Raw genomic sequence first — 24,462 nt, 5'->3', positions numbered from 1 at the left:
TAGTAGGTAAAGAGTATGTTGAAGCATGGAAATAAAGGGGCTTAAAACCCTTGAGTAGATTCTGTATTTGAAATTTTGAATGTCCTTATCCCACTCAATAATAATTGTTAGAGTTATATAGTTTGTGAATGCTATTTTTATGGTGTAGAAAATTTGTTGGTTTATATTGCACGTAACAAGTGAAAAGAGACGTAGAGAAATGAGAATAATATTTGGAAAGAAACATACTGAGAAGGAGTGGTTCTGAAAACCTATTGGAGCAACCAGTACACAACAATACTGAGGAATGGGTGGTGGTGGAGAATAAGTAGTTACCGGCATGCATGTCCGGAAAGGGCGACATCAAGGGCTATGGTGGTGGTATGGAGAGAGTGTCTGGCGGTGAGGAGAGAGTGGGTGGTGTCAACAAGATGGTGTCTCGTGGTGAGGAGAGTGTGGGTAGGGAGGAGATGGGGTGGCGGACTCTACATTGAATCAAAGAAGGGAAAAAAGCAAGGAGAAGAAGTATAACTAGCAACATTGTGCTACGCCGGTACGGAAACGAATCTGACCGGGCTTCTGTCGGTTAGTTCAGTCGTCTACGCCAAATCGATGGGTAGGGCTGTAAACGAACCGAATCAAGCTGAACCCTGTTAAGTTCGGCTCGGGTTCGTTAAGGTATGAGTTCGGCTCAAGTTCGGCTCGAGTTCGATTTGAGCCTAAACAACTTGGCTTGAGTTCAGCTCGTTAAAATTTTTCAAGGCTCGGGTTCGGCTCGGTTGGGTTCGTTAAGATACTAGTCTAGCTCGAGTTCGGCTCAGGTTCGATTCGAACTTGAACATCTTGGCTCGAGTTTGGCTCGTTAAACTCAAATGAATCGAGCCGAGCCGAATCTAAGCTCGAATTGAGCTCGTCAAAACTCATGTTTGATTCGGCTGAGCTCATTAAACTTAAGCGAACCCAAACTCTCTCATTGATCGTATAGAATTTGGGAGAAAAATAAGTATTGAATTATATATACAACCTTAAAATATTTTACATTTACAAATAGACCCCTATTTAATTATTAATTAAATTTAAGTATAGGTTCACGAACCTAACCGAGCCAAATACTGTTAGGCTCAGGTTCGGCTCATTTACGGAACGAGCCTAGAGTTGAGGTTCAGGTTCAGTTCGTTTAGCAAACGAATCGAACTCGAACGAGCTCTTACCGAACCGAGCCTCGAATAGTTCGTGAATGACTCAGTTCATTTACAGCCCTATCGATGGGAAAACAAAATGTCACCAGTTTAGCTCAAATGAGGAGATAGGAAAGAGGAGATCGAGAAACTAGAAGTCTAGAACTCAAAAGGAAGTGTATGTAAAATGTTCCTGACATTTGTGACATAAGATTAGGGATGGTGGAGGCAAGGATGGTATTTACAGGCATAGGCGTGCATGGGTGAATGGTGATCAATTAGACTTAAGTAGACCCCATGACAGGGAGTTTGTCTCTGTACGTACCTGCTAGAAGCTAGTGCATATTTACCCTTTGATTAGTTAATCACCAAAGCGGCCACCCCTCTCAATAAACATTATACATTCTTTAGTTCCACCATTTTCACCAATTAAACTCAAGAAACTCAAAATGTTGTTATTCCTGCTTCTATTAGCCTTACTTTCTCTCACAGTTTGTAGAGACCTCAAAAGCTACATGATCTTCACACTGGTCACTCTCTTCACACCACCGGCCACCGAAAACTGTCATCTTACCACCACCGGCACCAACCACTTCCTTCACACCATCGAAGACTCCTTTCTTACCACCATTGTTGCCATTAATGCCACCGAAGCCCGACATGTATGTCAGTCACCGATTGTTGGCCACCACCTCCTATTCCTTAGTGTTGTGTACTGGTTGCACCACCAACACACAGTCCCTTCCCTTGTTGCTACATAGGTTGGTCACGAGTTGTTTTGGGAGGATTAGCATTGGGGTTATCATTTTTGTGGTCGGGTACAATTTCTACATGGCCTACAAACGGCTAGGCTCCTACCGCCCACCCTCACTCTAGGTCCAACTCTGGTGCACAAACACTGGACCAACGCTATCATGTAGCAACCCATGGTCAGGGCCGGTCTTGGGTAGCCCAAGGTGCCATGGTTTTAGGCTCTAAAAATAGCAGATTTTTAGGGCCAAAAATGTGTAGTAGTCCTATGTAGTATACACCTAAAAAAAAATCCATCCAAAGATAAAATGACGGCCCAACATGCATCCAATCAAAGCAAAGCCCAAAAATACTCAATAGCATACTTGTAAATTAGAGAACTAAAGGGTCCAATTTTATTAGAAAAATCATTTTACTAATTTGAAACAGGTTTTCCACAATACAAATTGACCAACAAGGTTTAATTTTCGTGCCTTTGTCGTGCTTTTTCCGTGCTTTTTTTGTACTCGTGTTTTTTCTGTGCCTGTACTTTTTCTGTGCTTAATTTTTCATACCCGTGCTTTTTTCGTGCTGGTGCTTTTTCCGTGCATTTGGTGAGAATCAACTGTAAATATCCTAATTTCAGAAAACCATGATTTGGAATAATAATATTAGTTTAGTATTGCATTCAATAAAAATCAATGGTTTAACATAAAGAAATCACTTTCTTATAAGTACTCTACTTTCATGTATTAACATAAATAAATCTCCCAAACCAGACGACCATGGCTAACTCCTACGTGCATCTGATTTCTCTCTTTCTCTCCTTCTAACTACCAGACGACTAACTCCTGCGGGAAAAGAAAAAGAAAAAAAACCCAAAGTCGAAAAAACTATACAAATTAAGTTCATTGTTAACATGAAAACTAGATGACTTTTTCATTACCTGATCAAAACCCAAAGCCAAAGGCGCCGTCGAAGATGAAATCTCCCAAACTAGGATCAACACCGATGTTGAAGGGGTAATGCGGTGGCAGCGGCGGATGCAACTGGTCTGGTGTATACGACTGGTCCGTGTTTGGGCCTCGGAGCTGGACACAAAGTGAGGTAGCACAGTGGGCCTTTGGAACCGGGGGGTCGACAAAGCGGTGGATCACGTCGACATTGTCGGCAAAAAGCCAAATATATGACGTAGATCAGCCTAGAAAGGATCACCCCGGTGGAAATCCGACCGAGTAGCAAGGATGGTGAGTCCCTCGACGGTGGTGGAGCAACCAGTGCATAACAACAACACTGAGGAATGGGCGGGGGTGGTGGAGAACAAGCGGTCGTCACCGACACGTCCGGAACCAGTGGCAACAATAAGGGTTGTGGTGAGGAGAGAGTGGGTGGTGGCGTACTCAACAAGAAGGTCATGTCTGCAGGTGGTGAGAAGAGTACTATATATGGGTGGGGAGGAGATCATGAGGTGGCAGACTCTACATTGAGTCAGAGAAGGGAAAAAAGCAAGCTGGAGAACAAGTAGAACTAGCAGCATTTTAGACTGATCAGTTTTTGAGGTTTGCGGCAAAAGAAATGGTGGAGGCAAGGATGGTAGTTCCTCATTTGTGTCGTGCACCGTCGTCAACGACTTGTAGTTCCTTAGCCGGTGCTCCCCCCGTGATGCTGAACCCGGTCATGCACCGCCCGTCGTCGAGCACGTCCAGCCACTCGGTGCTGGTCGTGGCCAGCAGTTCAGAGATGATGTTGACCTCGCATGTGCACCCGGGGCTCATGTCGAAGCCCTCTCACATGGCGTAGCTCTTGATGAAGTGCTTGTACATCTAGGGCAATGGAGAGAGTAAGAGTGAGAGAGAATAAGGAATTTTATTTGTGTATATTGGTGGGTGAATATGGGGAATGGATGGAGTTAAACTTGGGAAATAGAAAGTGGGTATTTTGATTGTTATTTGAATTAAGTCTAGGTACACAATATCCATCTACTTCACAATTCACTACATTTTTGTGGGGCCCACCTCTACATTGAGTCAGAGAAAGGAAAAAAGCAAGGAGAACAAGTAGAACTAGCAACATTGTGCTACACCGGCTGGGACAGAAACGCGCGAATCCAGCCAGGATGAAAACCCGCGAATTCAACCGAGCGAGGGTAGGACCGTGGGCCTCTAGAACTTAGGGATCGGCAAGGTGGTGGATCACGCCAACGTCGGCAAAAAGCCAAATATACAACGTAGATCACCTCAGAAATGATTACCCCAGTGCACTTACGACCGAAGGTACTCACGAACAATTGATGCAGCAAGGACTGTGAGTTCCCGACAGTGACGATGTAGCCAAAACACAACACTAAGGAATGGCCTGGGGTGGTGGAGAACAAGCGAACACCGGCATGTCCAGAACCAGTGGCAACAAGGGTTGTGGTAGTGGGATGGAGAGAGTGTCTGGTGGTGAGGAGAGAGTGGGTGGTGTCAACAAGACGGTGTCTGGTGGTGAGGAGAGTGTGGGTGGGGAGGAGATGCGATGGCAAACTCTACATTGAGTCAGGAAGGAAATGATGCAAGGAGAAGAAGAAATACTAGCAACATTTTGAGATGAGTTTTTGAGATTTGGGGCAAAAAAAATAGTGGAGGGATAGTATATATACTAAGACGGAAACGAATCTAACCGAGTTTCGATCAGTCAGTTGCCTTGGTCGAACGAGGAGAGGGGAAAGGGGAAAGAAACTAGAACTCAAAAGGAACTGAAGTCGAATAGCGAATTTGCTGCATCAAGATTCGACCATCGCATACCCATCACCCAATTAATTCTGACATTGGTGACATAAGATTAGGGACCCAGATTAAATTCTTTCTTGGAAAACCTAAGATTTTCAACACCTATTGTGGGCCCCATCGTGAGTTTGTTGTAGAAATCTGAACTATTCATCTCGTAGAGCCTGCAATTAGAAACAGGTTTTCTACAATAAAGACAAATTGACCGATGAGGTTTAATTTCTGTGCTCTTGTCATGCTCTTTTTGTGCTTGTATTTTTTTTGTGCCCGTGCTTTTTCCGTGCATTTGGTGAGAATCGACTGTATATATCCTAATTTCAGAGAACCACTATATTTCATTGAGATATTTGCAGTGGTTAATCATCATATATCTGAGGTGGGGGAAGAAACAATATATTCCTCTCTCTCTCTATGTGTTTTGTTCCCATTTTAGAATTAGCTGGTGATAGTTGCCAATACAATTAAAGTAATGTTTACTTGTTGACATTAAGTTAATTTTATAGGTGGTATTAATTTAGGGGTGGCAAATTGAACCCAAACTTACTTACTAAAAATTAGACCCGACCCGACCCAATCCATTTATAAGTTGGGTTAGGATGGATCTCAATCCATCTATTAATGGGTCTCAATTGGGCATCAATTGGGTCAACTTAAATGACTCAATGGGTCATCAACATAACCTACTAATGACACACACCCACACGTCCTAGACTTCAACGGGTTTTGTAACATCTGCAACATGCTCATCGGAACCAACAAGCAGACGGTCGTAGATCATCAGAATATCGTGCACAAAGGTGCGAAGATTAAGTGCACCGTCTGCGGCCGGAGATTCAAGAACAAGGCGGAACTCAGTGACCACATGGATCGCCCGCACCACTAGAACTTTTAGGGAGTCAAAACCCCATCATAAGCCAAGGGATCATCTGTCTATCTATCTTTATCTTTATGCTTTGTTCTTCACTTTGTTGTTTGTGGTTTCTTTTTCCGTCTGTGTGTGTCTTTAAATTAAATTAAGAGATTTAGGTAGGTAATGTTGACTTAAGCTTCCTTATTCATGAATGAAAAATCCTTGGTTTAAATTTGGTCATTTTTATATATAGGGATAATATGATAATTTAAGTGGACTTGGGCATTTTAGTCATTTAGATGTATAGTGGTAATATAGTCATTTCAGTGAACATGACTAATTGGGTTAATGTCGTTCAGGGGAAACAAAATGTAATTATATAGGTTAATGGACGGGTCTGGTTTGATTTTAAATAAATGGGCAGGGTTGGATATGGGTACTTAGGCTCGTAACTAATCGGTTCTAAATGGGTCAATGACCCATTAAAGACCTAACTCACTTACCCAATTTGACTCAAATCCGCCAATTTGTCACCCATAAGTATTATTTGCTTTGTGTTATTGTACGTGCATTTGTTTTGTCACTACTCTAATTGTGCATATTCATTTAATATATATTGCATTTTTCTCGTACTTTTCTTCCAATGAAAAAGAATTCTATGACTTTGTAGATTTCACAATAATTTTGATGGTTTTTTCAGGGTCGCAAGTGGTTCATGAACTGTTACAAACACAGTTCAGTAAGGGCTCGTTGTTTGATTTAGCTAAACGAACTAGATTTGAATCTCAATTAACAATTGTAGGCTTATTTAATAAATAAGCTGAGCTTTTTTTGGTAACTAAAATAAGCTGAGCTTGCAGGAGCCCTTGGGAGCCCTTGATCAATCGGGCCTCCTCTCGATTGTGAAGAACATCAGACTATTCAGATCTCTACAAATGATGGAGATATCTTCTGCACTTTTGACCACTTAGCATTACTGCTGCATCTGTCAGAAAAATAATCATCATACATGTATCTTAGTAGGGATGGCATTCGGGGCATTCGGGGCGGAAAATGGGTATTCCGTACCCGATCCCCGAACCCGAAGTATGTTCCATATCCGCCCCGATCCCCGAACGGGGAAGGAAGAATGGAACCATTTCCGAGCCATTCGGTTATCGGGTAATCCCCGAACCGAATGGGTAACCGAATGGAATCAGAATAATATGTTTACCCGAACCGAACCGAACCGAAATATTTTCAGTTTTCAAGCATTAAAAAAAACTGGCCACTATTATCAATATTGGCTTATCAATATTATCAGTTTTCAACCGAAATATTATCAATGGTTATAAAAAAACTAATCACATCACAAAAGATGGTGAAAATTGGGACAAAGCCCTAAAACGTATGGGTATATATATAGGCAGGGGTATTTTTGTAATTTACTACTACTTCGGTTCGGGGTTCGGGTTCGGTTCGGTTCGGGGTTCGGTTCGGGTATTGACTGAACCAAAACCGAACCGAAACCTGTTCGGGTATTCTCTATGCCAACCATACCCGTACCCACGGGGAAAATTTCGGTTATGGTTCGGGGATAATTTCGGTTATCGGTTCGGGTACCCATCGGTTCGGTTCGAATTGCCATCCCTATATCTTAGACACAAATGTATCCAAAACAGTTTTATCTGTGTGTGAGCAGGGCGGCCCCGAGGTGAGTCCAACAAGCCCCCGGGCTTGGGCAACCCCATCACGGGCAACCAAAAAAAAAACCATAAAGTATGTATTAAATATTTAATATAGCACAATGCATTTTCAATTGGTTGCTTTGGCACGGTGGAAAGTGGTATCCACAGTTATTGCGCGCGTTAGAGTCCCACGGTTCCTTTTTTATTTTCCCAAGGGACCCAGCCCCTTTTTCATAATTATCTGTCCATGGAACTTTTTATTTTATTTTCTTTGCTTAAGCTTCCTACTATTTTATTTTATTTTATTTTTTTCTTTTGACCTCTACTATTAAAAGTTAAAGGGTGCAATTAATAATTAGGACAGTGTGAAATTTATTCCTCTTTTTGTTTTGGTCAAACTATTTTACAAAATTGTCATTGTCTATGTTTTAATTCAGCTCACCTTTCTAAACACTGAACCAACACCACCATGCAGTAAGCCATGGTCTGGGCTAGCTTTGGGTAGCCCAAGATGCCACGGCTTTAGGCTCTAAAAATGACAGATTTTTTAGGGCCCAAATGTGTAGCAGTCTTATGTAGTAAAAAAAAAACTCATCCAATGATAAAATGAAGGCTCAACATGCATCCAATCAAAGCAAGGTCCAAAAATACTCAGTAGCATACTTGTAAATTAGAGAACTAAAGGGTCCAGTTGTATCAGAAAAATCATTTTACTAATTAGAAACAGGTTTCCACAATAAAGACAAATTGACCAACGAGGTTTAATTTCCGTGCCTTTGTCGTGCTTTTTCCGTGCTTTTTTTTTTTGTGCTTGTGCTTTTTCTGTGCCCGTGTTTTTCTCGTGTTTTTTTTATGCCGTTGCTTTTTTCATACATTTGGTGAGAATCGACATTGAGTCAAAGAAGGAAATGATGCAAGGAGAAGAAGAAATACTAGCAACATTTTGACACGAGTTTTTGAGGTTTGGGGCAAAAGAAATTGTGAAGGGATAGTATATAGTATATACATGCCCCACCAGGACGGAAACTGTAAAGATCCGGTATTTTTAATAAATAATCATATATAAAAAAAATTATTTTGCTCATTAGTTTATTTAATGCAAAAAAAAATATTTATGTCGTCGTGCCAATTTTAATTCTGTAATCAATTGTGCGCGCACGTATCTAGCATGTAGTTTTTCTAGTGTGTGCATGAGTTGCACTGAATCATTTTTCTAACCCAAACCAATACTCCACCCATCACCTCACATCTCCTTCTCCCCTTATTCAGCCGAACTCACCCTCTCCCTCTGCAAAAAAATTCAGCAGCCCCACTCCCACACACTACCCCCTTATTATAATCAAATCCCTTTCCCTTCTTTATTTTTTTCTGTTTTCCCAGGGTTCCTCCCATTTCAGCAAAGAGAGAGAGAGAAGGCAGCCTCCATCACCACCATTTCTCATCACCTCACCAACTGGGTCCTCACCATTGCCGAGCCCACCACCGAGAACGCCACCACAACCGGCCACTATCACCATCTCTATCTCCAGCCGTACATCACCAGCGGAAACTCCTTCTCCTCCTCTCCGTGGTAACCGGACGCCACCCATGCTAACCACCACCTTCGGCCTGCACCTCCCCCGTACTCCCTCCGTCCCTCCTCTCCTCACCGCCCGACACCTCCTCCCAGGGACGGTACCATGATTTCTTTAATGCAAGGGCCGAACTACGAACAACAAGATTTTAAAATTTAAAGGTTTAGAAATCTTAAGGATTTAAACGTCTAAATAACGCCAAATACAAAACACAATATCCAAGTGCTCTTAACAAACAAAAAACAACTAGAAGGTGAAAAAATAAAAGTTTCTCAATGCGTTACTTCAACCATGTATCAAAATGGAATGCGACGCTCTTTTAGATTCTTAAAGTTGTCGACGAAACCAGAATTTCTGTTAGTATTTTAATGGTGGGGACCATCCATGTGTTTTGTTTTATTGAAGACAATGATTGTTTCTAGTTTCTGCCACCACTTGGGGGCCACCATGTTGTCCTATATATTAAAAAAAAAACTGAAACAACGGGGTGGCCATGGCCACCATATGACCATTGGTAGATCCGTCATTGCCTCCTCTGTCCAGCCCGAACCACCACCTCCCTCGCCTCCTCCTTCTCCGTAGCAGCCACCACCCACCACCGAACCCACCTCCTCCAGCCGAGCTCCGCCGTCATGCCGGACCCACCTCCACCAGCCGGGTCACCATCACCCCGTAGCTTCGCCGCCACGTACCGAACTCCGTCGCCGCTCCGAACCTCTCCGTAAATTGTTTCGCCGATGCGAGGTAGTCCGAACTCACCTTCCTAAATATATATTATGTTTCGTATTGATTATTTCGTGTTTCGGTATGATAATAATCAAACCCACCGTTGTCGGTCGAGCCGGCCGAGATCCTCTGTTTTTCCGAAATGAAACAGTAGCCGGGGAAAACTTGGTTGAAAAATTAGTTGTAATAATTACAGTTTAGTCCCTCATGATTTAAGAGCTTACAAATCTACCTCTTGAGTAGTTAAAGTTAATATTAAACCCCAAAGTTAATTAGTTTTCGATTCCGACACCGCCGGCCGAACCGATCGAAACCCACTGTTTTTCCCAAAAATGGTAGCCACTGGATTTGAAAAATTCTCAGAATATTTACAGTTTAGTCCCTCAAGTTAGATTAGTTTATAAATCTAACCCTCGAAAATTTAAGGCTAAGATTATAAGTCCCGAGGTGATTAAGAGTAAATCGTAGACTTTAGTTTCGAAAAAGAAAAGAGACAATAAAAGGAGTAACTTAATTTACATCGCAAGGTTAAATAGTTTTAGCATGTTAGTATGTTTAGTTGGATCACTGAATCGCATGATTAAATTAAACGTATGATAAATTAATATGTGTTTAGCTTTATTGCATGATTTGTTATTATCGCGAATTTAATTGTTGTTAGCCTGTGAGCATGTTTCGAAAAATGTTGAACTGTAAAATATTGTTATATTGATAGTTTGGACAAATAGGTTCCTGGGTTGGTTGCGATGTGCGGACTTATCATCTTAAACGTTGAAATAGGGTTAACTGAAAATGGAATAAAGTGAGAGGCTGTGATTGTGATTCCGGACAACGAATCCGGGGATTAAATCGTTGGAGGTTGATTAGTGGTGATTTGTTGAAAGTGTTGATTTACGAACCCGGGGTACGGCGTGGTGGTGATCGGCTCTCGGATGTTTGGACGGGACATAAGGGTGGTATTGTGCTTGTGTCACAACTCGGGCTTGAATGTGCTCGCGTGCGCATCCGGTGAAATTTTATCCGAACTTATGGTCGCAGATGGGATACCTGGTATATAACTTAGGTATTTTTCATCCAGATCTGGAAAAGGGGAGTCGAACCACACCAGTGCCTTACGCCGGAGGTTATGGGTAGGAACGGATCTGTGGATAAGATTCGAGATCTCACATAAGTTAAAGGATAGTAATGAAAGAAAAGTTGATTGCCCTCTTTTGATGTTATTTTTAATGCATACCAATTATATTCTTATTGCTTGTAAGTTATGGGTTCGGGTGGGTTTTGGCTATTGAGCGTCATCGCTCACGGTACTATGTTGCCCTGGTAACTCGAACGCCAGGTACCAAAGATGAAACAGAAGTGTCGTACGATTCGAAAGAGTTCAATCCTATTGAGGAAGAAGCTGAAAACCTTAGTTTCCGTGCGTATAGTTGCTCTGATTAATTTAAGTCGACTTTATTTTGGAAGTTTCTAAGTTTATTTGGAAATTGTAATATTTTGATTTATTCGAAACGGCTATAATATAATGACATATGCTTTTGAAATGGTGACATAGTAAATCTATGAAATCCTTTTGTGAAAATAATCTTTGAAATGTTTATTAATGTCTTCGAATTTTCGGGGCGTTACAGAAACAAATTTGGCCGAGCTTCGGTCGGTCAGTCGTCTAGCTCAAACGAGGAGAGGGGAAAGAGGAGATCGAGAAAGTGGAACTCAAAAGGAACTGAAGTCGAATAGCGAATTTGCTACATCAAGATTCGATCACCACGTACCCATCACCCAATTAATTCTGACATTGGTGACATAAGATTAGGGACCTAGATTAAATTCTTTCTTGGAAAACCCATAATTTCCATCATTTATTATGGGCCCCATCGTGCGTTTGTTGCAGAGATTTAAACCGTTCATCTCTTCTAATGTGTTTTAAGCCCTCCGTATTAGAAGAGGGATATGCATCAAATTACCGTAATTTCTCTCTTCTTTTTGCCCCATATATATTTTCCTTTCAAAAGAGCTTTTCAAATACACATGATATCAATCAAAAACATCCTTCATTGATAAAACAAAATCGCATACATTGAATACAAATTTAGGACCGCAATCAAGCAAGCCAAAATTTAGTTATGTTTGTTTGCCAAGGTTTAGTTTCACAATCCAAGCTCAATCACGCTCACACTCATACATCTTTTTAGACCACGAAGGTGAGCTCAAATATATAGTCAGAGTAGCTAACATGATGTTGTTCCTCGTCCACTGGTCCCGAGTTCGATACACCGGTCTAGATGGTTGGGTGGGACCCGTGGGGGTGGGGGGTTTCAATTTAATTTACACTTTTTTTGTCTTTATTTGATATGAATTTACTCTATTGCCCCTTAATGTATAAAAAAGTGAACTTATGAAAGGGTAAAAATGTAAATTCACATGAATAAGGACAAAAAATAGAGTGTATGTGGTAAAAAAAGGAGTGTAGAAGTCGATTCCCTTACAAGATTATCAGTCTATGTTATGATAAATATATAACTAATGTCATTGTTCTTATTTGCAAATAAGTGTTTATTTGTAATTTTCAAGCTAAAAAATAATGGGCTTATTAAAATCTAAAAATATGCAATATGGATCTTGTTTGAAAGATCTCAAAAATTAAAAAAAAAATTGTTTTAGTAAGCCCATTATTTTTAAGCTTGAAAATTGCAAATAAGTACTTTTTTTAAAAAAGGTTTTTGGAACTCAAAGATACCCCAAGACCCACGGGCTTCTTATGACTTTATGTACACGAAATTGTAATACTCTTTCCTGCCATATCAAAAAGTACCAAATTTAACTTCATTTCTCTGCTTACAATTTGAGACATAGGTGTGTTTTGGCTTAATAATCTAAGCCTGTTTGTTAGCCTTCTTATTTGATTGGATCAACTAGTTGCCCAATTAATTAATCCGGTATTTGGTTGGCACACGCACGATCGGACTATTGACTATTTAATCCTGGGGACTAATTAGTCCCTCTACAACCGGATTATTTATGGACACCCCCTCACCCTGTCCATAATCAAATGATTTCTAGGGCTGATGAAAGTATGAAGTTCATGATAAATACTTATAGTAATCTACAGCAACGACTAATTTACTTACCCCAAAAAAATAAAAAAAATCTGTCTACAGCTACTAAATGAATAACGAATGACTTTTGTTTGCTGTCAATTTGGTTCCTGGGGGCTCTCATGTCCTTGGAAAGCAGTACGTTTCCGTGACGGTGACTCCCATCGGAACAAGGAGGTTCTCCGTGCCCTTGCTGTATTTTTTATGTGCTCGTGCATTTTCTGTGTTTTTTTCGTGTTGTTGCTGTGCCCGTGACATATTTTCCAAAATAACAACACCAACTATACCCACCTATTCCTCAATGTTGTTGTTATGTACTGGTTGCTTCGCCATCGCCGGGGAACTCATCACCGTCCATGCTACATCACCTATTTGTGAGTACCTTTGCTTGTATTTGCATCGGCATGATCATTTCTGGGGCGATCTATGTTGTGTATTTGGCTTTTTGCCAACGGGTTTGGCTTTGGGTTTTGATCAGGTAATGAATGAACTTAATTTGTAATTTCTTTGACTCTGTTATTAGCATTATTCATTCAGTAAGGTTTTTTCACACTAATTTATGTATCAACAACGATTTAGAAAATCGCCCCAACTTAATATGGAAAAAATAATGTGCTATAAAAAATTGACGGAGTCGGCCCGGCTAGATAGAGCAGCTTCGTGTTGGACTGTATTTTTCTGTCGTGAATTTCGCTTTTATTTTTGCAATGTGTGTTAGGGGTTTCAAAATGAATTCATCTTTATGAGCACCTTTTTTTTTTTTTGGCTTGGCTATGATCATTCACCAATACTGTGAAAACAAATGTAATTTCGTTGTATATATTGTTTGGTAGATGGGGCTGGTTTTGGAGATCAACAGAAATTGGTTTGAAGAGAGGTCAATGGTGATGCAGATAGGGGCTGTTATTCTTCAGTCATTATCTTTATTTAATAGTAGTGTTGGTTAGTTGCAGTTATTTAGTTGCTCTGTTTCTTGTTTGGTATTCGAGGATTATGAAAGTTGCTCTGTTCAAAACTCGTTGATGTAAAAGAATTGATGATCATATGCTAATCTTAGTTTGTTATAGAGGTTGATTAGTTGTGTTTTCAGTACTCCATTTGTGTTTAACCTCTTTTCTGAGTTACTCCATAGTCCATCAAATTCGAGTTGAGTTTTGTTCACCCTCCACTTAAGAGGGTGAACATTACATTCCTTCTTATTGGTTGAAATGGTGTGAATCTCACCACAAAGTGATGTCATACTTATCAAAAAGTGTATTGCATGGTAAGCATGACATCACTTTGTGGTGGGATCCACACTATTTCAACCAATAAGAAGGAGGGTAACGTCTACCCTTTTTTAAGGAGGGTGAACAAAATTGCACTCATCAAATTCCTCCTTTAGAAAATTGTCATCATTTATGTTCTCTTAAATATAACAAAGGTTGCTCCTCTCTCCTGGTGTCGAGTTCGATGTATACTTGGGACCAGATCATCTGGAGAGGGAGCTTCAATTGAACTTGGCAGGTCAGGTATGGCTTAAGTCCATACATTCTTGCTAGGTTAGGTAGATACCCAATCGAGGGCTATTACTCTGGTTCAATCCAGCACCTTGAGTAGGGGAGAAAAAAAAAACACTTCATGGTTGTTCTAAGATGCTCCCAGAGTTACAGACTCTTTATGTACACGAAATTGTAATCCCCGTTCCGGCCATATAAGAAATTGCAGTACCAATTGTAACTTCATTTCTTTGCTTACAAATCGAAACATTGGTTTGTTTTGGCTTAATTAATAATCTAAGCCTGTTAATTTGCTAGCCTTCTTATTTGGTTGGATGGACTATTTGCCCGGATTAATTAATCTGTATTTGGTTGGCACACACTCGATCGGAGCCGCATTATTTATGGACACCCCAACCCTGTCCATAATTAATCCCCCTTACCTAATTATTCAATTATCCCTCCCAAACTCAAAACAAAACACATCGTAGTTTATTTTGGAGATTTTTTTTTTTTTTTTTTTTGCCGTTTACTAATTTTTGAAGTCCTATGTTACTCAAATGATTTCTATTTCATGTTGGATTGATGAAAGTATGAAGTTCATGGTGAATATTTTAGTAATCTACAGCTACTAAATGAATAACGAATGATGATTGGTAAACTATTTAATTTTTTAGTAAAGCACTCATGACAGTATATACATACAATTTTTTTTTTGTTATCGTAAAACTACTTTTTTTCATTAGGATGGAACATCGGGCTTGGGCCGAAGAGGAGGAAAAGTCCTAGATGCAATGGCTAACATCTTCGGCGTGATTTAATTGGGGCCTGGAGTTGAAGAATAGTTAGTATGGTGGATTGCCATGTAATTTCTCCTAAATAAGTTTATGGTTGTCCATAACAAAACATAATTGTGGTATTGCATCCATGAAATTGTTATAAAAAAATTCTTCATCAAGTTAAAATTGATTTAAGTTGTTTGAAACTACATTTTTCTGTTTAAGTTTTATAGTGGATGTGTTGACAATATACCAAAAATTTACTATGATCTTCAATTTTGGTGCAAGATGCTTTTAATTAATATCCATAAAAATTAACTTGAGCATTTAAAAGAACTTTTAAGGACAAGCAAGTAAGCCCTTTTTTTTTTAGCTACCCAATTATATCCACCCACATAAATTACCACCCAAACCAAAGATTATATTGGATTGTCACCCTTTCTTAACTAGTTCCCCTTCTATCATATTTTCTTCTTATCCCCCTTCTTAGTTTATCCCCAAAACTAATCTGGCTAAACAGGCTCGGGTTTTTTGTTTTTTGTTTTTGTCTTTACTCAAAAAGTTCACCTTTGTTAATTTTGCGTCAATTTTGAATGAATTATTTGTATGTCCTCAAGAAAATAATCTTGAAATTAAAAAAAAATTAGAATCAAATCCTTAAAAGAATCAATTAAGAAAATAATCTGATAGGCATGAAATTGACAATATGATCATGGGTTTTTTGGGTGAATCGTAAGGTGAATCCAAGTCCAACGACAAACATAGGCCCATTAACTCAACCGGATGCCTACTGTGCCCACCAATTGCGAAAATAATATACTGTATAATGTTAAACGTTTATCTATTAGAGCTTGACGAGTAGAACAATATTGTTATGAAAATCAAGTTGATTCGATATTGAAAACTAGTGAACAAATCACAGTTTTGGGTTTGATTTTCTCGGCATCGAGAATAGCCCTGTTCAAATGTGTAATTCGTTCACTAGCTTATTGATATTTCAATCGATTTGATTTTTCACGATATTATATTTTGCCTTTGAGCCCTATGAAATGAACAGTTTGGATCTTCTTTTTTTTAGCTTGTGGCGATATCCCTTTTAGGGAGCGGTGGGAACACTCGAATCTGACCTTTAACATATCTAATTGATAATTTTCATTTTTTTGATTCGTCGAAGGTTTAAATATGACTTCTAAATACTGCATTCTTGTAAATGTATTTGTCCAAAACTTATTTCATTATTTTTTTAGTTTTTCTTATTTTTTGTTTAGTTTTTCGTCATTATTTTTGGGGTTACTCGTTGGTCTCGGCGAGACGAATAAAAAAAGTATTAAAATATGAACCGATGTTGGAAAAAGTTCATATAAGACGACAATTTAGACAAAAAAGACAGTTGTTTGATACTTTTTTCGTCTTTAGTAGACTTTTTTTTCATCTTGGTCATAATTTTTTACTTGTCAGACTCCTCTCATCAACACGAATGATTAATTCAATTCTCCAATATTACGCAAATCTAAAAAAATTAAAAAATGATGAACAAAACAGATTTTAAAAAATTAAGTTTACAAGAAACCCACCAAAGTATCTCTGACCAAATCAATTCTGATATTCATCAATTTCGGAAACTGTCTCTTGGCCTTCCAATCCAGTTTTTTTAAATGTGCAGTCCGGTAACAATTTTGGGTAGTTGTGTATTCCTCCCGGAGCCACAACAACGATTGAAATTGTTCATTTTGTACAAGAACAAAATGGACAATTATGAGTTTCAACTTAATTTTATTATCGCATTTTTCTTGTACAAATTTGTTCCGTTTATGTACCTATCAATGTTCAATCAAGCTAATTTTTTGCATGGATGACGTACACGACGAATTCAAAAAAATGAACGATTCTGATCATTATTATGGGCCTCTCTAACAGCGCAAAACTTGACCGAACTAGACATTAACAAAACTGGACTGGACCTTCCCCCACTCCATCTATCTTCTATCGAAATTTGGCTAACTTCCTAAACAAGTAACACTTATCAATTCTTCATTCTAGAATGATCCATTTCGTAGTCCTTGCCTTACCCAAGACCTACACCGCCCACAGATCAGGTTCTCATCCATCCACGTTGGCCCCATAAATCTATATATCCAATATCTTCACCTTATCAACATTCCACATCTCACACTATCCCTAAACCCACAAAAACCCCTCTCTCTCTCCTAAACCCACAAAAACCCCTCTCTCTCTCTCTCTCTCTCTCTCTCTCTCTCTCTCTCAAATTGTGAAGCAAAATGGCCAACAAAGAGATGGAAGTGGTGAAGGGTCTGGACCTAAACAGGTACATGGGCCGCTGGTACGAAATTGCCTCATTCCCGTCAAGGAACCAGCCCAAGAACGGGACCGACACTAGGGCTACCTACACTTTAAGGGACGATGGAACTGTGCATGTCCTAAACGAGACTTGGACTGATGGGAAGAGAGGGTCTATAGAAGGGACAGCCTATAAGGCCGATCCTTCTAATGACGAGGCCAAGCTCAAGGTCAAATTCTATGTTCCCCCTTTCTTGCCTATAATCCCCGTTGTTGGGGATTACTGGGTTTTGTATCTTGATGGGGATTATCAGTATGCTTTGATTGGCCAGCCCTCCAAGAAGTATCTTTGGGTATGTTTTCGTGACTATGTCTGTTCCTTGTTTATGTTTTCCTTTTTAATTTTTTTTTTTAATAACCGAATGTCCGGGCTGGCTTGCGTGTATCTGGACAAATTCTGGAGCCGTAAAGTTAACGACCTGCAAATCCTCCAATGCTGGAAATTTTGGAAAAGCTTGGCCCGAAGAATTCAAACAGGCGATGTCATGGAGGACAAGCACTCACTTCAAACAAGGGTTTGGAATGGTTTCTAATGGTTTTCTTCTCTATGCAGATTTGTGCAAATCCACTGCCTAATTTCCTGTTATCTTCTTTATCCTGATTTGTGCAAATTAATCCTGCTGCCTAATTTCCTGTTATCAAGACAAAATAAGAGGAACATGCACACAAAAATTAGAAAATTAAAAGCAACCCATCATCACTGTTTGCACTTCTATTTGTATAGCTGACAAATAAGAAAACAGAAATGCTATGTGTAAAGAAATTTTATCCGGAAATGACTCAGAATACACTATTTATGACCGGTCATAATCGAGTCGTTTATGACCGGTCATAAATAGTGTATTCTGGGTCATTTCCGTATAAAATTTCTTTGTACCTATCACTCCCTATAAGAAAATTCCGTATTGTTTTCTATGTAATTGTTAGAATTTCGTCAAGGGAATTCAAGAATCCCTGTAATTTCAATTTTTCAATTTTTCAAGGCCCTGTTCCGCTAAAATTGTTATTTTTTAAGTACTTATTTTCCTCTTTACGAAATAGATCATTTTTTCACACAATATCACCTTCAATTCAAAAAATAAATATTTATTCGACAAATAACCCTTAGCAGAGCGGGCCTATGTGATGTTATTTTTGGTGGATATATTCGCATCCATTAACCAATTAGTAATTTTCTTGGTGTGTTATTTGTGTATTTAGATACTATGCAGAGAGAACCATCTAGATGAAGAGATATACAATCAGCTAGTCCAGAAAGCCAAAGAGGAGGGTTATGATGTGAGCAAGCTTCACAAGACAGAGCACACTAATCCCCCACCAGAGGGAGAAGAAGGCCCCAAGGACACCAAGGGCATTTGGTGGATTAAGTCCATTTTAGGGAAGTAGGTATTATTGCAAAATAGTAGATAAATAAACAATGTTGTTCGAAGCATAGAAATAAAGGGGCTTAAAACCCTTGAGTAGATTGTATTTGAAATTTTGAATGCCCTTATCCCACTCAACAATAATTGTGAGAGTTATATAGTTTTTCAATACAAGTTTTATGGTGTAGAAAATTTGTTGGTTTATATTTTGGGGAAGGTTTGTAGGTAATGAGCGAAAAGAAATATAGAGGAACGGGAATAATATTTGGAAAGAAAACCTATTGGGTACCATGCTGAGAAAGGAAATGTGAAGAAATGTTTGTAGTAAGGCTACAAACAAGTCAAATCTAGTCGAGTTTTGAAGTATCTCAAACCAAGCTTCGAGGTGACTCGCTGAAAATTAGTTAACCTCATGCTCGAATAATTGAGCTCAAACTCGAGCTTGTCAGTGTTTCATACTACTATTCAATAGAAGAGTAAAAACAGCAACTATGTTAGTATTAGAATATGTCCATATAATCCCATATTGATGTTTGTGGGTCTATTCAAGCTTCGGCTAACCCGAACTCTTTCACTGAACAAGTCCAAAATTATGCCTCTTTCCAGAACATGTCCAAAATTATGCCTTGAGCTTGTTTATTAACCTTACGAACCAAGCTCGAACAAGTCTACCCAGCTTCAAGTAGCCTCGAGTTTCTTGAGAGTAACTTGGTTAATCTACAACCCAATGCATTACAGAATAGTAATCAAGGAACACACGAACACATATCCAAACACAGTGTCACATAAACCAGAATGAATACATGGCATTGACGAAATACATTCACAACCACCATCTCTCCATGTAAGCTTGGAAAGGACCAAATAAGTAGGATCTACTCTCTGCATGAGTTGCTCTAAACAGATCCAGCAATACTACATACGCATAAAAACTTGGGCTATTTTTGTCACACAAAAAAAAAAAAGTTAGGCTATGAATCTCAGGACATGATTAAAATCGGGAATTGCTTGGGTCATTTGGACATAGATGTCAGATGTGTCCAGGGCCATCCAACATGCGTAGGTCGATTTTAGACACCTTCGCGTACGTCTGGATCTGTAACATTGCTGGTTAAAAACTAACCCAAAAGGTAAAGGATCTCCCAACTCATAAAAACACGTGTTCATAACCACAAGCATGCAGGACCGTGTTAATAGATTGAAGTATTCCAATCAATCCTTTACTTTTCACATCTGTACAGGAGAGGGATGAGATCGTGTATAACACCAGAAGATAACGACGGTTCAGGATATGAACGGAAACGCAGATAACAGAGTATTAGGTTTCGTTTTCAATCTGGAAACCATTAAATCATTAAACCAAGATACAAGAGGATGAAAAACCATAAAATCTGTCAAGCAAACAGAGTGTAATGATATAAACAAACAATTACCATTTAGTGATACAATCATATTTATAACACCGGAACAAGTAAATGTTTTGATAAGATAGCCTCCTCACTTCTAAAGCTTACAATATTGTACAGCATTGATTAGTTTTCTTCGCCTGTTTGTAGAACATCTGTCAAAAACAACCAACAACAGGTACTCGTATTTAGGCGCAACTAGAAATACTACAGATATACTCCGTACAATCAAACAAGAGCTGTATGTGTAAGATCCCAGCTAAGCCAGGCATACCAGATTACAAAAATAAACATCACTGAATTTGATTCATGATCTTTTCTTTCCCAAATATACTGCAAAATCACAATCATAAACCTATTTTCCAAAAAAAAATTCAAATCACTTAAATCATTTTTTCCCCAAAAATAAGTTATATCCCTATCACACCTAATCACAACTGGTTGATAAAACCATGTGGATTATCTTATGACATTGAAATCGAAACAGTTAGAATTACTTGGATGACTAGTATATTGAAATGAAAATGTAGGCAAAAGATCGGATGAATAATTAACAGGTTGGAAATGCATTATTTCAACAGATGCGGAAATGTTCAACTATCAAACCTTTTTATTAATAGGAATGACTGATGCATACAGCTAGTCCATTTCTGTAAAGTAGTATGGTGCTCCATGCAATATACTTCAAGAAAACTGATAATTACTCCACCACTGTAGTCTGTAGCACAATACTTGTTTTTCTCTTGAAACCCATTCCAAACATGGTACCAATTGATATGATTACTATCACCAAGATTGAACCATAACCCAGTTCGAGCAAGCAAACATATACACTCACAATACCACAATCATAGATGATGAATTTGTCTAGATAATTGTAATCCCAAGACCCGACTGTCGTGGCACTATATATAAGTTGAGTTTATGAAAATCACACCTTCACACTTTACCTTAATATTATCACTTATAAGATAAAGTGATAAACAAGAAATAATTGATGTGGATAAGCACAAGGAAATGAGGTTTGGGTACACATCCCATATTTGTGTTTTGCCAGTTTACAACAGGAGACATACAAGCATAACAAAAAGTACCTGGCCATTCAAAACAAAGAAAAAAAAGAAAATTACCTGTGAAGCTGCACTGAGATCTGAACTCTTCTCAACTAAACTATCAAGCCTTTCACCTCGTGCAAGGACACTATCGATGGTCTTGTGCTGTACCAAAGGAACATTCATAAGTCACCATAAAGACAAACATAATTAATACAGGAATGGGTCAATATACGTGCGGCATATAACTGCAACACAAAGCATCTGTTAATGGGAACATCCATGTAATCGTTTAACTGTTGCTAGAAGACTGATACCATCTCACTTCAAGCAAAGAAATCGGGTCCCAATTTTCCAAACAAGAATAACACAAAGTCAAAAGGACCTTATATATCATGTCTAATATAAAGCAGATGCAGTTGTAGGTTTCCAAACCAAAAAGGAGAACATCTGAAACACGCTGACCATGCAAACCTTAATCGAAAATAAACCTTCAAATTTTTGGATCTGAATGACATCAACAGCTACCAAACTTGTTGATTCTATTATAGATGAGACCTAGTTTTTCAACCCAGCTCAAATTTAAAACAACGCTACCCACATGCAACATAGGGGAGAAAGAGCTAAAAGCAGTAAGAACCAAAATAATGTAAAGGTTTCAACCAAACGCAGTTATAACTCGACACTCACAAGAATAATCTTTGTTTCGTCCAATTCCCTCTGAATTTTTAACAACTTGTCAGCTTCAGCAGGATCCTGAAGAATTGAAAGGAAAAGACAGAAGATAAAGTTGCTTCAGTTCGTAGCAGCAAAAGGTCAACAAACAAAAATGAGAGAGTTTCATGGCGCAAAACGGAATAGCACATGTATGATTTCTTTATGAATTATGACCTTTGCCAAACAAATCTCAATCGAAAGTTAGATACCTGAAATTTGGTGAGAGCTTCATTCAAATAGGGCCAGGGTTGAGTACTATCTGCTTGCACAGTTCTCCATGAATCACCAAAATTCTTCTGGTACTCATCTAGCAACTGAAAAAATTCAAAATATCTTCAACCTATTGAATCAACTTTCCTAATCATCTTTCGTTTAAGAAACTAATTCAACAATCCCCGCACAGCTTTGAACCAAAAAAGCTTACGTAGTTTTCAATTAACACACTGATCCAGAGGACATCCAAAGAAGTACCTAAAAGTGAAGGATGGGGGCCTATTTTCTGTTCACCAGTTGTTTCGTCTATGAACATCCACGTATGGTTTATGAGCTGGGTTTTTCTCCCGTCTTCACATTTCTTTTCTTTTCTTTTTACCTGTTTTTGTGTTGCTTTCTTTTTTCCTTAGGTTAGAGGCAAAGTGGATGTCTGTGCATTTAGTTGAGAATTGAGATATTACCTGGTTAAGAAGAGAAAATGCACTTCGGACTGGGTAGTGATCATCCATAAAACCCACTACACATAGGCCATTTCTACTGTACGAATGCACTTTGTACTCTGTGAACCAGCGAACAAACAATTATACATTAGCCACTTCAAGATGCATCTTCACATAAACATACGTCAAAAGGAAAAGGGATTTCTAACAGTGGAAATAAAATCTGGGCATATGCTTCAATAATATTCTTTTAAGAAACAAGGCAGCCCTAAATTATCAAGGTGCTAAGAAGTACACTATTTGAAAGCCCTAGTTAACGGCTAAAGACATTTCTCACAAAACTTTACCAGCATATATTCTCCAACAAATATGCATAGTGCATACATTCTTGATACACACAAAAGGCACCAGAAGAATGAAGCAATCACAATAGTTCAAAAACAATTATAAGCTCATAAAACATCAAATCGGGCAGTAGCAAACCTTGAAGAAGCCAAACATTATCTTAATTACGAACAAGAAAATACTCTTCACTCTACAGACTTCTCTCTTATTCCGTAACTTGCACATTTTTACTACAACTTGACAAATCTCCTACAAGCTACAACCAGTACTCAGAAAAACCACTATCCAAATGACCCAAAATCCAATGGGTTCGGCCAAAATCTCCACATTCAATATATAATTTAAAAAATAAAACATCACCCAATGCTTTTTTTCTTTTATTCCTTTGGTATAGCGATATGGGGTGTCCAGGCCATGTTAGGCGCACCCCAACTAAACCCCTCCCCGGTCCTATCACATGGGACTAGGGAATTCACACGAAATTACTTTCTTGCAGCCTGCCCCAAGAGTCGAACCCTAGAAAATTGTGTGGCGAGCACACCCACCAACCACCCGTACTAACCCTCAGGGTTACATTTCACCCAATTCAATCCATCCACCCTTCATTAGGGAACCGTTTTGGATGGTGAGAAAGGAGAAGAAAAGAAAGGAGTAAGCTTTCTCACCAAATCTCACCACTTTTGGTGAGAAATGGTGAGAATCAGCATGGACCAATAAAAACTCACCATTCCTCATCCTTTCTCACAATTTCTCACAATGTTTTACCCATTTCATAAACAAGAAAGACAACGTTTCAATTTCTACCTAAATAGAATAGTGCTCAATTTGTATGACAAATATATATTTCCTACAAGCCAATCGTCCAAAGCCGAATCAGATCGCGCTTCGAAATCCAAATCCACATCCATACAAAATAACCAATTTCACAGCCGTATCCAAACAACAACTCCCATCCGATTCCTTCACCCAAAACACAAAGAATGCACATCCAAAACCATAAGCAAAATAATTCCCCAAATCCGGATCAGCCAACCCTAATCCCAATCAGGGCCGGGCCTGACATTTTGGGGGCCTAAAGCGAAATTAAAGATGGGTTTTTTTTTTGTTAGACTATTATAAAGGGCACCAAAGTCCGCGTAACGCGGCAAACTTTAGCTCAGGGCCAGCTCTGATCCCAATTCCCACAAACTTACAAACAACGAAATCGTGAAACCAACCAAATGGGAAAAAACCCAGCAGCTTACGATTACGATTAGGTCAAAATTCTCAGAGAGCCAACTAAAAACACGGCAATTATCGAAGAAAACCCTAATTGCGATAGGAAGGGTTAGGGGAAAAATTGGACCTTCGTGTTGGACGGATTGGCGCTGGCCGGGTGGGGTCCGTTTGGCGACGGTCCGGCCGACGAAGACGATGAATTCCCTGACGCTGGACCGCTGGAAGTAGCCGAAGTGGCTGACATCCGTCGCGTTGGCCAGGATGACCGGGTCGGTTCCCTCCGGGTTGCATTTCAACACCAACAACCCCGTGATCTTCATCTCTCTCTATCCTCTCCCTCTCTCTCTCTCTAGAACTCTCTCTCTCTCCCTCTAGAACTCTCTCAGAAAAGCTATGGAGATTTGATCAGTTTTTTTTGCTGTAATGGTAATGGATCGCGTGGAGGAGTTGAATTAGCGGTGCGGTTGGGGTTCTATGTGGTGCGATGGGAATACTGTTAGGCGCCCTGTTGCAATTGCTTACGTGTCAC

The 24,462-nt window shown here is 39.2% G+C and overlaps 2 protein-coding genes across 2 annotated transcripts; one reads left to right on the top strand and one right to left on the bottom strand.

Moving 5' to 3' along the window:
- The first annotated feature begins 16,974 nt into the window (after window positions 1-16,974).
- On the top strand, window positions 16,975-18,734 carry LOC131304009 (temperature-induced lipocalin-1-like). Its single transcript, XM_058331104.1, has 2 exons — window positions 16,975-17,471; window positions 18,379-18,734. Exons 1-2 carry the CDS (start codon window positions 17,100-17,102, stop codon window positions 18,562-18,564), a joined length of 558 nt encoding a protein of 185 aa, XP_058187087.1. The 5' UTR covers window positions 16,975-17,099; the 3' UTR covers window positions 18,565-18,734.
- A 1,131-nt stretch (window positions 18,735-19,865) lies between these two features.
- LOC131303983 (VAMP-like protein YKT61) lies at window positions 19,866-24,385 on the bottom strand. Its single transcript, XM_058331071.1, has 6 exons — window positions 24,061-24,385; window positions 22,392-22,489; window positions 21,927-22,031; window positions 21,691-21,756; window positions 21,079-21,165; window positions 19,866-20,103 (listed from the first exon to the last, which is right to left on the bottom strand). Exons 1-6 carry the CDS (start codon window positions 24,251-24,253, stop codon window positions 20,053-20,055), a joined length of 600 nt encoding a protein of 199 aa, XP_058187054.1. The 5' UTR covers window positions 24,254-24,385; the 3' UTR covers window positions 19,866-20,052.
- Window positions 24,386-24,462: the final 77 nt, after the last annotated feature.

This window comes from Rhododendron vialii, chromosome 1a, assembly GCF_030253575.1.
Source record: "Rhododendron vialii isolate Sample 1 chromosome 1a, ASM3025357v1".
Taxonomy (NCBI): Eukaryota; Viridiplantae; Streptophyta; class Magnoliopsida; order Ericales; family Ericaceae; genus Rhododendron; species Rhododendron vialii.
The sequence above is the reverse complement of the archived record's forward strand: the minus strand, read 5'-3'. Positions and strand labels throughout refer to the sequence as shown.